The sequence below is a fragment of the Garra rufa genome, chromosome 11 (assembly GCF_049309525.1).
Source record: "Garra rufa chromosome 11, GarRuf1.0, whole genome shotgun sequence".
Classification (NCBI taxonomy): domain Eukaryota; kingdom Metazoa; phylum Chordata; class Actinopteri; order Cypriniformes; family Cyprinidae; genus Garra; species Garra rufa.
In genome coordinates this window covers 39,979,573-39,994,959 of record NC_133371.1, presented here as the reverse complement: position 1 = coordinate 39,994,959, position 15,387 = coordinate 39,979,573, and the positions used below count along the sequence as shown (strand labels likewise).

At 36.8% G+C, this 15,387-nt stretch overlaps 1 protein-coding gene across 1 annotated transcript in view; it reads right to left on the bottom strand.

Annotated features, from left to right (window-relative positions):
* The window catches only part of mapk8ip2 (mitogen-activated protein kinase 8 interacting protein 2), a 41,150-nt gene extending 30,080 nt beyond the window's left edge, over nt 1-11,070 (bottom strand). Inside the window, exon 1 of the mRNA XM_073850859.1 lies at nt 11,006-11,070. Within this exon, the coding sequence (XP_073706960.1) occupies nt 11,006-11,070 (65 nt within the window). The remainder of the gene's footprint in view (nt 1-11,005) is intronic.
* Between the last annotated feature and the right edge of the window lie 4,317 nt (nt 11,071-15,387).

Sequence of the window (15,387 nt, the reverse complement as noted above, 5' to 3'; positions counted from 1 at the left end):
CCACCCTAGCAACAACATAGCAACACCCTAGCAACCATTTAAAAAACACTACTAACTTTACACACAGAATTTAGCAATGACAAAAGACACTAAAAAAGCACCCTAGAAACCACATGGCAACACCCTAGCAACCATCCAGACTATTCTAGCAACTACACTGCAACATGCAAAAAAACACACACAAAAACACCACCCTAGCAACAATATAGCAATACTCTAGCAACCACCCAGAACATACTAGCAACTGCACTGCTTCCACAAAAACACTTATAATACTTTGGCAATGACAAAACACACTCAAAAAATGCTCAGAGCACCCTAGCAACAACATGGAAATGCTCTAGCAACCACCACATTCACCCAAGCAACTACACTGCAACATGCAAAAAAAGAAATTCAATACTTTTAAAAATGACATAACGCATTAAAACCAGCTAAGCTACATTATGGCATTAAAACATGGAACAACACTCACATCCACCCAAGCAACAACATAGCAATGCCCTAGCAATCACTCAGAAATCACCACTTACTAACTTCTACCTACTAACTTGCATAGCTATGCATAAAAAAATTATTTATTAATGACAAAAGACACTAAAACTGCTCAGAGCACCATAGAAACCACATGGCAATGCCCTATCAACCACCCAAATCATCCTAGCAACTACACTGAAACATACAAAAAACTGTAACAACGCCCTAGTTACAACCCAGAACATCATAGTAACTGCACTGCTATGCACAAAAAAACTTAACACACATAAGACACTAAAAACCGCTCAGAGAACTCTAGAAACCACATGGCAACGCCCTAGCAACAACACTGCAACATACAAAAAACACTCAGAATATTTTAACAATAACAAAACACACTAAAACCAGTTAAGCTTCATCACTACATTAAAACATGCACAACTACATAAAAACATAAAAAAAACACTCACAACCACCTTAGCAACAACATAATAACGCCCTAGCAACCACCCAGAACATCCTAGTAACTGTACTGCTATGCACAAAAACATTCAGAATGCTTTAGCAATGACATAAGACACTAAAAACTGCTCAGAGCTCCCTAGAAACCACATGGCAATGCCCTAGCAACTACCCAAAACATACTAGCAACTACTCTAAAACATGCAAAAAAAAAAAAAAACACCCTAGCAACAACACAGCAATGCCCTAGCAACCACTTAGGACATAGTAACTACCTTACTATGCACAAAAAAATGCTTTAAAAATGACATAAGACACTAAAACCACCCTACAAACCACATAGCAACACCCTTGCAACCACAAAGAACACCCTAGCAACAACACTGCAACATACAAAAAAACACTTAGAATATTTTAACAATAACAAAACACACTAAAACCAGTTAAGCTACATCACTAAAACATGCACAACTACGTAAAAACATAAAAAACACTCACAACCACCTTAGCAACAACATAACTACACCCTAGCAACCACCCAGAACATCCTAGTAACTGCACTATTATGCACAAAAACACTTAGAATGCTTTAGCAATGACATAAAACACTAAAAACTGCTCAGAGCACCCTAGAAACCATGTAGCAATACCCTAGCAACCACCCAAAACATCCTAGCAACTACATTAAAACATTAAATAAACACAACAACCCTAGCAACAACAAAGCAATGCTCTAACAACAACCCAGAATATACTAGCATCTGTACTGCTATGCACAAAAAAACAAACACACAGAATGCTTTAGACATAAGACACTAAAAACTGGTCGGAGCACCCTAGAAACCACATAACCCTCGAAAAAAAACATCCAGGAGGTCCTAACAACTGCATAGCAACATCTTGGAGACATCTCAGCACTGTAGTTTTGCACATGCAAGCACAGTATGTATTCTGTGATAATAATGATGGGTTATTAATTGTTAAATCAAATTAAAAAGGTGTGAGCAAATAGGCAAGATCATTAGCTATAAGTCAGTGACAAAAATATTTCGTATGTCCCATCTCCAGATGGGATGTTATTCGCATAATTAATCAAAGATGGAACACCTGTTTTCTCAATGAACTCCTAACCTTTTCTTAGACAGCCTTGTCAATCTTGTAAATGAAGAGATTATTTATTAGGATTCTTCATTGATGACCATCTTGATGGCTCCTTATGTTTGACTGTGTCCCAAAGTCCAATTTTTTGCTCTCTCATCTTCCCCGGCAACCACCAGTTGGCCGCTCCAAAACCGTTAATCCTAATTACAAAAGGTGGGGTATGTTTCAGGCCCTGGGGGACGCACATACGCTGTCAATCATTGGCTGTTGCCATAGTAGCTGCGCTGTGCAAGAGGTGATGTCACACCATTAACAGAACACCACTGAGACACAGAGCAGGTTAAGTAGGGTGAGGTCACCTCTGCAGCTGTCACCATGACAACCATATCCCATCAGAGATGGGCTTAATGTGCTGAATCATGCATCTATTCTCCAAGCTGGTTTGTTTTCAAACAATGATAACTTCTGGACTGTTGCACACACTGAAAATCCAAATATCCACCTTTTTCCTCAACGCGGAAGAAAGCCTATGGGTGAGACTTCCAGTTCATTTTCCACTATAGAGAAATAACGAGAAGAATAACAGCATGCAGTAAACAGTAAACCTGTTTTCTCTACAAACCAGTGTGTTCATAATAAAGATAATACATTAAAATAATATGGTAAGACACACTAATTTACAATATCAAGCAGCAAAACAAGCTGTTTTGTACAGCTAAAAATAGCTGGATCCTGATAAGGCCTAAAGCCAAACCAATAAAATTTACAAATGGCCACGCCCGTTCTTTCGGGAGGAAAAAGGTGGATAATAAAGTGTTTAAGAAAGGGGGGCATCTCATGTCAATAAAATAACAATATCTACAATCAGTGTTTTTAGGCATATTTGATTTATTTCTACTTATAATGAACAACCATAACATATCATACCCTGATAGCACACATATATCACAGAGACGACTATTTAACATTTGCATTTACATCTGCAAGACATATTTTTAAGAGTGTTTGCTCATCTGCAATCCCTGATAGCACATGTACATCTCGGAGACATCTATTTGACATCTGCATTTACATCTGCAAGAAGTAGTTTGCTCATCTGCAATACGTCTATTGGAATGCAGTGGAAAGCTTTTTTCGGGATTAAGTTAATTTTCATGGCAAAGAAGGACTATGCAATTCATCTGATCACTCTTCAAAGCATTCTGGAGTATATACAAATTGCTATTATAAAAACTTAAGCAGCAACTTTTCCAATTTCCAATATTTATGTAATTCTCAAAACTTTTGGCCACGACTGTACTGTCTGGGGCGTGTTTTTGTTCTAGTACTGGTTTAGGCCTAACATTGATAAAAACATCACACTAAAACCACCCTGTCTTAATGAGTGATTCAATGAATCATTCTTTCAAATGATTCTTTCAAACCTGCTGATTCCATTTAGAATGAAGCAAGTCTTAATGAATGGATCACTGAATCATTGACTCAAATGATTTGTTCAAAAACAGATTCATTCAGAAACGAACACACAAAAACATCTGCAAGACATATTTTTTAAGAGTGTTTGCTCATCTGCAATACGTCTATAGGACATTTCCTATCAGATGTCAAATAGACGTCTATTAGACATGTAAAACTGACATCTTACAGACATCTGTCACATGTTTGTACACAGCAGATGCTTTCAAGATTAAGTGATCTTTAACAGACATAGTGAGATGTATGTGTACTGTCTGGGGTGTGTTTTTGTTGTAGTACTGGTTTAGGCCTCTCATAGATAAATAAATATTACACTACAACTGCCAGTAGGTGGCGGCAAGTCCCTGTCTTAATGAGTGATTCATTTAATCTTTCGTTCAAATGATTCTTTCAAATCTGCTGATTCATTTAGAATGAAGCAAGTGGCTTTCTTTATAAATGGATCATTGAATCAATGACTCAAATGATTTGTTCAAAAACAGATTAATTCAGAAACTAAACAATTTTTTTGAGACACACAAATGATCTGTTTTACATCTGCAAGATGTATTTCTAAAAGTGTTTGCTCATCTGCAATATGTCTATACGACGTTTCCTATCAGATGTCAAATAGACGTCTATTAGATGTCTTTAGGATGTTTATGATTTAGAATATATAAAACTGACATCTTACAGACATCTGTCTGATGTTTGTGCACAGCAGATGCTTTCCAGATCAAGTTATCTTTAACACACATCTTGCAGACGTACGTGTACTGTCTGGGGTTTGTTATTGTTCTATTACTGGTTTAGATAAATAAATATTACACTACAACGACCAGTAGGTGGCTGCAAGTCCTCGTCTTAATGAGTTTTTCATTGAATCATTTGTTTAAATGACTCTTTCAAACCTGCTGATTCCATCAGAATGGATCACTGAATCATTGATTCAAATAATTAATTCAAAAACAGATTCATTCAGGAATGAAAGAAAATTTTTTCGAGACACACAAATGTTCAGATTTACATATATTTAAGAGTGTTTGCTCATCTGCAATTCGTCTATAGGACATTTCCTATCAGATGTCAAATAGACGTCTATTAGATGTCTTTAAGATTTTTATGATGTAGAATGAAGCAAGTGGCTGTCTTTATGGATCATTGAATCACTGACTCAAATTATTCATTCAAAAACAGATTCATTCAGGAACGAAACAACTTGTTCTGAAACATGTTCGGATCAAGCAGGAAAAAAACAGATACACTTGTGTCTAAAATGTAACTTACTCAATATTAACTTCTCATTTGTTGAACTGCTGAATAAAATCAGTATCACATTCACATGGGCTGATTTTCGCCCCTTAATAACCATGTTTTATTATAGTAAAAGTGTGGTAACCATGTTTTTTTGGCATATTGATTACCATTTGTATTACCACAGTTTCACTACAAATGCCATGGTTAAACTATGATTATTGTAGCAAAACCATGTACCAAAACCGAACTATAATAACCATGCTTTTTTTTTTTTTTTTTTTTTTTTTGTAAAACCATGGGTCATTTTTGTAAGGGGCGGGAAAACATTTTTGCTGTTGTGATATTGCTTAACTAAATCATATCTTATTAAAATAAGATTAAAATAATAATTAACTGCATTCTAATGGGATGCAGTGAATGCTTTTGGACTATAAAGATATGTTTTTGTTTGTTTTTTGAGTGACATAGTCCATAATGTCAGCTCACATATCGTTAGAACAACAATTAACTAACAGTATCAAATTCAAATAGGTTGATATTCACCCTTAAAATTAACCATGGTTTTATTATAGTAAAAGTGTGGTAACAGTTTTTTTTTTTTGGCCTATTGATTACCATTTGTTTAACCAGTTTCACTACAAATACCATGGTTAAACTATGATTAGTCTAGCAAAACCATGGTTAATTTGTTGTTACCATGGTTTAACTATGTTTTTTTGGTTTTATTTGTAGTAAAACCATGGTTAATTTTTGTAAGGGTGGGAAAATGGCATATCTTATAAATATATATATTAAAAAAACTATGCAGGGTTGCTTTTTTGCTTCCAGAACTTGAATTATAGTCAATCTAACTGCATTCTAATAGGATTCATCACAGAGTGAGTGTTTTTGGGCTCTCAAGATGTGTTTTTGTTTGTTTTTTAAGTGATTCCACAATGTCGGCTCACATATCATTAGAACAACAATTAACGATATTATCCAAGACGATAAATATTGAACTCTCCTAGTCCTTAACTCTAAGATTACTCTAAGAATGAACTGAGAATAAGGGACACTAATAAAGCAAAACCTCAGGAAACCCAGCATTGACTCATACACAGTACTTGACTGTAAGTGCCTGCATTAATTATGAGGAAAGCAGTAGAACCTGAAAAGACAGAAAAGTAAATGAGGAGAGAGAGGGGGAGAGAAATGTGCAAGACGAGTCACGAGAGATTTTTCAAAAGCCTGGCTAAAATTAAAAGGACAAAGCCACTGATATATGTATGGTTGGGTGAATGTTTATATTTAGAACATGGATCTCTAGAATACCTGATTCTGATTGGTCAACTACTGCATTTTGTTACATACACTGTATAAATAAAGTATGAGTTTAATTTGTTTACTTAATGTCAGTGTATCTGGCAAGTAAAACACAGCAGGTTGTCAATTTAAATTGAAGGCATACTACTCCATTCAAAGATATGTTATATAACAGTTCATGCCTCAAAAACCATTTCTAAGGGCATCATATGTGACAACAGACTAGAAATCCTTGTCAACACACGTCTCCTTCTATAATGACATTACATCTTGTACCTCACAGCACAGCTGAAATTTAGTTAAGGTGAGCCTTTAACACAATAAATACTCTCATATGTGACCCTGGACCACAAAACCAGTCATAAGGATCAATTTTATAGCAATGCATTACTAATTTACGATTAGTGAATGCATATTACTAATCAAAAATTAAGTTTTGATATATTTACAGTAGGATATTTACAAAATATCTTCATGGAAAATGATCTTTTTTTAGCATAAAAAAACAATAATTTTGAGCCATACAATGTAACTGTACCTCTAATCAGCATTTTAATTCTATTTCAAATAAATGTGGTTCTTTTGAACTTTGTATTTACCAAAGAGTACTGATAATAATTAAAATCTCAAGAAGCACATATGTTTCAACTGTGATAAGAAGCAATAAGATTCCTGCAACCAACAGTTATATTCTAATTGAAACCAAGCAGATGTTTGCAGCCAAACACAAAACATTAATTTCGAGAAGCTGCTCTGACATGCACACACACAAATATTTTCATAGTATTTCTGTATTCCAAAGGGAGCAGCTGTAGACTTACATAAACAGCTTAAGGAGAGGCTGCTTTTATGGGTGTATTCTTCACTGCATTAGTATGTTTGTGTGATGTGTGTTTCTTTTTGTCCCTATGCAGTGTCTGTTTGAGAAAGCTTAGGTTCTCTAGCCCTAAGATCACAGTGCATTACCTGAGAGTATTGCTGAGCCATGCATATCATCACACACACACACACACACACACACACACACACTCACACACACACACACACACACACACACACACACAATGCTCCCTGGTCAGTGAAAATCCATTCCAGAATTCAACTCACACAGAGTATGAGAAATGGGAAAATCCCTTCTGTGTACTAATGCTTTTTTTCCAAAAAATATATTAAAAAACATATAAACTTCATGTGGCAACTTCTAAATGAACTAGTTTACAACCAAAAAAATGTAATGACTAAAACACATTTTGCATTTTTTTTGCACACAAATACACTAAAAATGTTTTATACGCTGTTGCAATTAAAACAGATTATAATAATAAAAAGAAATACATATAATTCTGTTACATGCCATTTCTTTTTGTAATAATATGTGCAATTTACCAACAATTTCTAAGTGAAAATTGTTTCAAACATTGTAATAAAAAATCAGAGTACAAAGTATTTGTGATATCAGCCATGCACATTAAACCTGGTACTGATAAACAGAGAGCCAGAGAGTGTGCAATGTACAAAGTGTTTTTTTTATCATGCCAGTAAAGCTACTTCAATCTGAGTATTTCTCTTCATTAAAACATCATCCTGAGGCATTAGAGACTGCAGACTGCAGCCCATTATTTCTACTCTATAAGAGATGACAGGTTTATGGGAGGACAAGGAGAGGATACGAACCCACATGTCCATTATAAAGTAAACAATGAGAGAAAAAGGATTACAAAAATATAGATTGAGTGCAGAACAGCTGGAAAGAAAAGTAAAAGCAATTTGAGCTGACAACAAACCATCAAATTGGCTTTTTTAAGCTGTCAAGGACCTGTTTGAAATCACTTGCCCTATTCCTGCATGGGGTTTTAGGTTGCTTAACCTGAGACTGTCAGACATGATGTGACCTGCCAGAGACTTTTGATTCATTCTTTTGCAAGCATAGGACGTTTTGAATGTTTTACCTCTGCTCAAAAGTACTGAGGGAAATTTAATTTAATATAAGGGGGAAGGATTGATTTGTCTCACTGTTTGTCTGTCTGTCTGTGTGTGTTTGCCAAGACTAAATGTTCCTTGTGAAAAACCATCACCTTCATTTCAGGAATAAAATGTGATACAACACACACCTTTGCACTTATGCACTAGATAACAGAGCGATAGAAAGACTAGTGTGCCATGGAGAAAATGAAAATGAACTGTCAGTCATAGAAAGGTTATAGTCAAGAATTTCCCTTCATCCTTATAAGTGGTTAAATGTAAACTATACTTCAGTTACTGTCACCGCAATTTAATATTCACTTACATTTAGCAGTTTAATCGAAAGAGGATCACATATGAGACCCTGGACCACAAAAACAGTCATAAGGGTTAATTTTTCAAAATTGAGATTTATACATCATATAAAATATTTACTAATAATAATATTACTATTTGAAAATCTGAAATCTGAGGGTGCAAAAAAATAAATACATATTGAGAAAATCACCTTTAAAGTTGTCCAAATTAAGTTCTTAGCAATGCATATTAGTAATCAAAAAATAAGTTTTAATAAATTTACGGTAGGAAATTTACAAAATATCTACATGGAACATAATCTTTACTTAATATCCTAATGATTTTTGGCATAATATAAAAATCGATAATTTTGACCCATACAATGTATTTTTGGCTATTGCTACAAATATACCCGTGCTGCTTAAGACTGGTTTTGTGATCCAGAGTCACATATTTTGTTTAAAAAAGCCAACAAAAGTGGATTTTAATTATTTAAAATAATTGTTTTAAAGGAATAGTTCACCCAAAAATTGAATTTAGTTAAAATATATTCACTCTCAGATCATCCAAGAAAAACTTAGTTGGGAGCAAATCCTAATAATGGATTTGTTTCAAAACACAGCTTTTCACTTCATAAGATGTTAATTGATGAACTGTGGATTATTGTGATGTTTTTATCAGCTGTTTGCACTCTCATTCTGACGGCACCCATTCACTGCAGAGGATCCATTGTTGAGCAAGTGATGTAATGCTAAATTTCTCCAAATCTGTTTCGATGAAGAACTCATCTACATCTTGGATGGCCTGAGGGTGACTACATTTTCAGGAAATGTATAGCAGTTAACAGGCAGGAAAAATGCACCAACAGTAGCTGAAAGCACTTTGCTTTTCTATATTGTAAAAACTTTTGTGTTGCACCAATGAAAGCCATTTTAAGGGTCGGATCAGGTGGAAATAGCACCTTACAGTAGCAACAGCAATTTCTACAGTGAAATACAACTGAGAATAGAGTCAAATCAAAAATTATTCAGACACCAAATATCATTTTTGATATTTTTTTTACTAGTGGGTGCAGGACACTAAAGGTAATTTATGTAAATGAGGATAGCAAAATTAAGTAAACTGTGACATATGTGACCCTGGACCACAAAACCAGTCATAAGTAGCATGGGTAGCCTATATTTGTAGCAATAGCCAACATTACATTGTATGGGTCAACATTATCGATTTGTCTTTTGTGCCAAAAAAACATTAGGATATTAAGTAAATATCACGTTTCATGAAGATATTTTGTACATTTCCTACTGTAAATATATAAAAACTTAATTTTTGATTAGTAATATGCATTGCTAAGAACTTCATTTGGACAACCTTAAAGGCGATTTTCTCAATATTTTGATTTTTTTGCACTCTCAGATTTCAGATTTTTAAATAGTTGTATCTTGAACAAATATTGTCCTAACAAACCATACATTAATGGAAAGCTTATTTATTCAGCTTTCAGATGAAAAATTCTTCATACAGTAAAACTGAGTAAAATTTGGGACCAAAAATTTGATTTGACACTTTGACCTGACTATGTTTTGTTACATATCTTTCTATCAAAGTTATCTGGCATTATCAAAATGAATTTGTTCTGACACAGTTTAACTCTTGAGTTCTTGTCATATTTTATTACCATTTTCTAACCTATAGCCAATAAACTATGATAATGTGAGAAATGTTGAAGGTGTCTGAATATATTTTGGCTTGACTGTAATTCAATTGTGATTATCAAGATGAATTTGTTCTGAGTCTGACACAGTTTAACTCTTGAGTTCTTGTCATATTTTATTACCATTTTCTAAACTGTAATAATGTGAGAAATGTTAAAGGTGTCTAAATAAATTTTAGGTTGACTGTATCATTTTCACAATGTATTGTGAGTCTATTCCTCCATTTAAAGGACTAATACCCAGTTGTACTAGTTACATTCACATACTAGCCAAGTTAGTGCACTGCACATCAAAACCTTAAAACCTTAATCTTAATTTACATCTAATCTAAAAATATTTCATTCTACGCTTCTTAATTAATGGACTTCAATTATGGTACAAAATGAGAAAAGAATGAGGTAACTCCTTACATCATGTCAATACCTATTATTACAGTAATACCAATAACAATGTGCAATTACAAGCAGCTCTACAAAACACTTAAGCACTGTTTGTTAGAATTAAACAGCACTATATAATTACACAATTATGAGAACACTATAATGTATGATCCAATTTTAAAATGCAGTTATGAGCATCACAACAGGGCGTGGGCCTTTCCAGTATATGCCAACTATCTCAGAGAGGATGCGTCAGGCAATGACATGCCAGGAAAAAAAAAATCAATCGTCTGTCCTTCACTCAAATTCATGTAAATAAGTGCATTGTTTAACATTCACATAAAATCCGTGCCTGGAAAAAAAAACAAGACAAAAAGAAACAATAACAAGGGCGTTATTGTTGATGCACATCAACAACACAAGGATGCTGAGCATCACTGCTTGCGGATGCTGATGATGCTGATGCTGATCGCTGGATGTGACATTACAGACAGCTAAACAGCGCTGATGGTCACACATGACCAGCTAATATAAATAAAAACCCCTAGAAGAAAAGGAAACCCCGCGCGTACCCGAGAGAAATACTGCGTGTCTTACCTGCATCCCGGAGGAGAGAGGGAGTGGAAGGTGGAGAGAGAAAACATCTCTGCCCTGTCCGCCATCTTCTTAGTGACTCAAAAACAGAGACTGCAGATGCAGATGTCCGCAGCCCATCCACAGACGCTGGAGAAGCGGATATTAAATATGATCGCGCTTTATTTTCTCTCCTTTTCGGCCACACTGACTGCTGACGCCCGCTGGGAATCACACCATCAAAACGGTCCGATCGCTGATCCAAAGAAATGAGAGTCAGATATAAAGAACGCACATAGGTGGCGATGTATTGATATCGATTATCTTCTGTTTCAGTCACACACCTGCTGATGAACCAGTGCGCTGTTTAGCGTGATCTGCGCGCATCTGATGATGCTGATGATGCTGATGAGGGAGGGGGGCAGAGGCGCGTGCATGGATTTCTTAGAAATAGAACGAGCGGGTAGAATGCCAATGAACGTTAAACTGGGACTATAAGTGGGTGTGGCTTAGAGGTCCAGAGGTTGTCTCTGATTGGTCAGGTTGATGGGTTAATTAAAATCTATCTATCTATCTATCTATCTATCTATCTATCTATCTATCTATCTATCTATCTATCTATCTATCCGGGGATTCCACAAAATGAGTGTATTTTTCTGTTTTAAAAATAAAGAAATTACATCCTTTCAATAGATAATTATGACAGTTTTTGAAATAGATTGTATATATCATTTTAATAGCCTGGGGAATAAATTGCAAAGGTTACAGTGGTTTGTGTTATTAAGGATATTTTATTTCATAAAACAAAACAAACAGTAAAAGCAGGTGTTATTTATACTAGTAAAAGGGAGTCAGACTGAGACGTGCGGATCCATTTGCAGCATTTATTGAGATGTGTCAACAGGCAAGAGTAAACACCAGAAAACAGGAACAACGTAGGTAATCCGGGAAACAGTTCAATACTCAAGCAATGGTCGCAATGGCAGGCAGCAGGAATCAATAACGGGGTACACAGTCCAGAGTCATACACGGGAAATCCAACACAGAAAGAAACGCTCAGAATTACGACCATAGGGAACGGTAAGACTTCGCAGAGTGGCTGTGTGTGTGTGAAGCTTAAATGCAGTCAGTGTGATGAGGTGCAGCTGTGAGCAGTAATCAGTAAAGTGAGAGCAGGTGAATGCAGTGATTAGTGCAGTGGCTTGTGGGGAATGAAGTCCATGAAGTGTGGTGCAAGAGTTCATGATGACAGGATAGACCAGATACGTGACAGAGCCCCTCCCCAAGGAGCGGCTTCCAGACGCTCTAACCACCTAATACAACCTGGAGGGTGGTGGAGCGGAGGCGGAACAGGGGGAGGGATGGAGGGCCAGGTCCATGTAGGGGTACTGGAACCACGAACTGAGGCGGAGCCGACGGAGGGAGAAGCCATGGTGGAGGAAGGGTAGGCTCCTGCATGGGGCCGACCGACGGAGGTGGAGCCGGTGGAGCCCGAGGCGGAACCGGAGAGTCGATGGTCCTGGACGACACAGAGGATCCGGAGGGCCAAGGCGGAACCCAAGGCTCTGGCGACCCCGGCGGAGATGGAGGTCCGGAGGTACGCAGCGGAGCCGGAGTGACAGAGGATCGAGGCTGTGCCCACGGGAGGGAGGAGGTCCACAGAGCCGGCAGGACGGAGTGATGAGGCGCAGCCGGAGGAGTAGAGTCCAGAGGCGAAGGTGGGGCGACGACTGACCGGGGCGGAGCCGGAGAGACGATGGAGCCCGGTGGAGCTGGTGGGCCGACGGCTGACAACGGAGACGAGGGAGCACAGAGCCGGGGTGGAGCCGCAGGGTCGGAGGGCCGAGGTGGAGTCCAGGACTCTGAGACTGGAGGTGATGGTGAGGGATCCTTCAGTCTGGACACCGATGGAGACTGGCAGTCCCACGGCAAATTCTCTGCACCGAAGGTGGGATGTGGGTGAGCAGAGGGACTGTCAGGAGACAGAGGTGGCGGGACTGGAGCAGCAGGGAGGGTGGGTGGGAGTCCATGCATGGCCTCCGTGACCAGAACCGGGCAGACAGGAATCTCAGGACGACTGGATGGAACCAGCGGAGGCTCTGGAAGACTGGGCTGAACCAGCGGAGGCTCTGGAAGGCTGGGCGGAACCAGCGGAGGCTCTGGAAGACTGGGCTGAAACAGCGGAGGCTCTGGAAGGCTGGGCTGAACCAGCGGAGGCTCTGGAAGGCTGGGCTGAACCAGCGGAGGCTCTGGAAGGCTGGGCTGAAACAGCGGAGGCTCTGGAAGGCTGGGCTGAAACAGCGGAGGCTCCGGAAGACTCTCTTGAGGAGAGGGCTCTGGACGGCGCTCTTGAGGAGCGGGCTCTGGAGAACTGGACGACCCCAGCGGAGACTCTGGAGGACTGGGCTGAACCGGCACGTGACAATACTTTTTTGTTTTTTACATATGTTTATGCAATCTTTTTTTATATATATATATATACACACTTTTTTAAAAAGTATAAAATCAATAAACTAAATTTTCAGAGGGTTACAATACACAAGACTACATATGAAAATATGTAGCTTCTGTATAATCAATATTTAAATGTACACTACCAGACAAAAGTTTTTGAACAGTAAGATTTTTAATGTTTTTTAAAGAAGTATTTTCTAGATCCAGAGTACAGCAGAAACAGTAAAATTTCTAAATATTTTTACTATTTACAATAACTGTTTTCTATTAGAATATATTTTAAAATGTAATTTATTCCTGTGATTTCAAAGCTAAATTTTTAGCATCATTGCCCCAGTCACATGATCCTTCAGAAATCATTCTAATGGTCTGATTTGCTGCTAAAACATATTTTAGCAGCAAATCAGACCATTAGAATGATTTCTGAAGGATCATGTGATATATAAATATTACTTTTATAAAGTTTTTCAGGTTTCTTTTATGAATGGAAAATTCATAAGAACAGCATTTATCTAAAAATTAAATCTTTTGTACCATTACAAATGCCTTTATCGTCACTTTTGATCAATTTAAAGCATCTTTGCTAAATAAAACTATTAATTTCTATCATTTCTTTACTAAAAAAATACTGACTCCAAGCTTTTGAATGGTATAGTGTATAACTATGTTACAAAAGCTTTTTTTTTTTTCAGATAAATGCTGATCTTTGGATCGTTCTATTCATCAAATAATCCTGGAAAAATGTTTTCAACTGTTTTAAATATTGATAATAATAAATGTTTCTTATCAGAATTATTTCTGAAGAATCATGTGACACTAAGGACTGGAGTATTGATGCTGAAAATTTTTACTTTGATCACAGAAATAAATTACATTTTAAAATATATTTAAATAGAAAGCAGGTATTTTAAATAGTAAAAATATTTCACAATATTACTGTTTTTGCTCTACTTTGGATCAAACAAATGCAGGTTTGGTGAGCAGAAGAGACTTCTTTAAAAATCTTACTGTTCAAAAACGTCTAACTGGTAGTTTATTTTATTTATTTATTTAAATGTATAAATGTACATTTTTGCAAGAAATAGTAATTAAATACACAGATATTGGCTAATTCACAAATATTGGCTAATATACAGAAGTTTTGGGAAATTCCTTTTTAGAAAATTATAAGACTCAGTTCAAAATACTTCCATAATAAGTATATAATTCGGTGTAATTCGGTGAAATACCGCCATTAAAGACCCTACTCTGTTGAATAAACCTGATATCACGTGGTATCAGATAGGCTATTTTTATTTGCTTAGGTCGAAATGGACGCATTATAGGCTTCGTTTGTTTGTGATTATGACATGCGGACTTAGACAAAAATAAAGTCTGTATGTCAGAAACTAATTATTAAAAATGTATTGAGATTTGAATGCATCTCAATGGAGGATTGGTTATTTGAGCCGCCAAGCGCCATCTAGAGGATGAACGAATTGAGACTCTCTTAAAACAGTTAGTAGAGTTAACTGCTCAATAATCGGCCTCCGTATCCTGTTCGAGAGCTACGTAAGATTTTGCAGCACGATGTTTCGTGTGGGCAGAACACAGAGCGACTGTAGGGGACTGCAGTTCAAAATCACTAGAAGAAATCGGTGCCCTCTGGCGAAACATGACCATTCAGTCAATACAGTCACTCACAATATCAACTCGGGTGCTTTCAGCTCTCTAAAACCAATTATGTGTTATTTAACAGCCAAATTATAAGCTTAAGCTTGTCTTAGTAATACATTATACATGAAATAAGTACTAGCACCATGGTGCAACTATATTTTTTGGACCTTTAGGCTATTGTAGCTTGAAAATGCAATGTTTTTATGGACGTATTTTCTTTAAAGTACCTGAGAATACCATATGCTGTTATTAATTCAATATTTGTTAGAAAAAGATTAAAGACCTGAACTATTGTG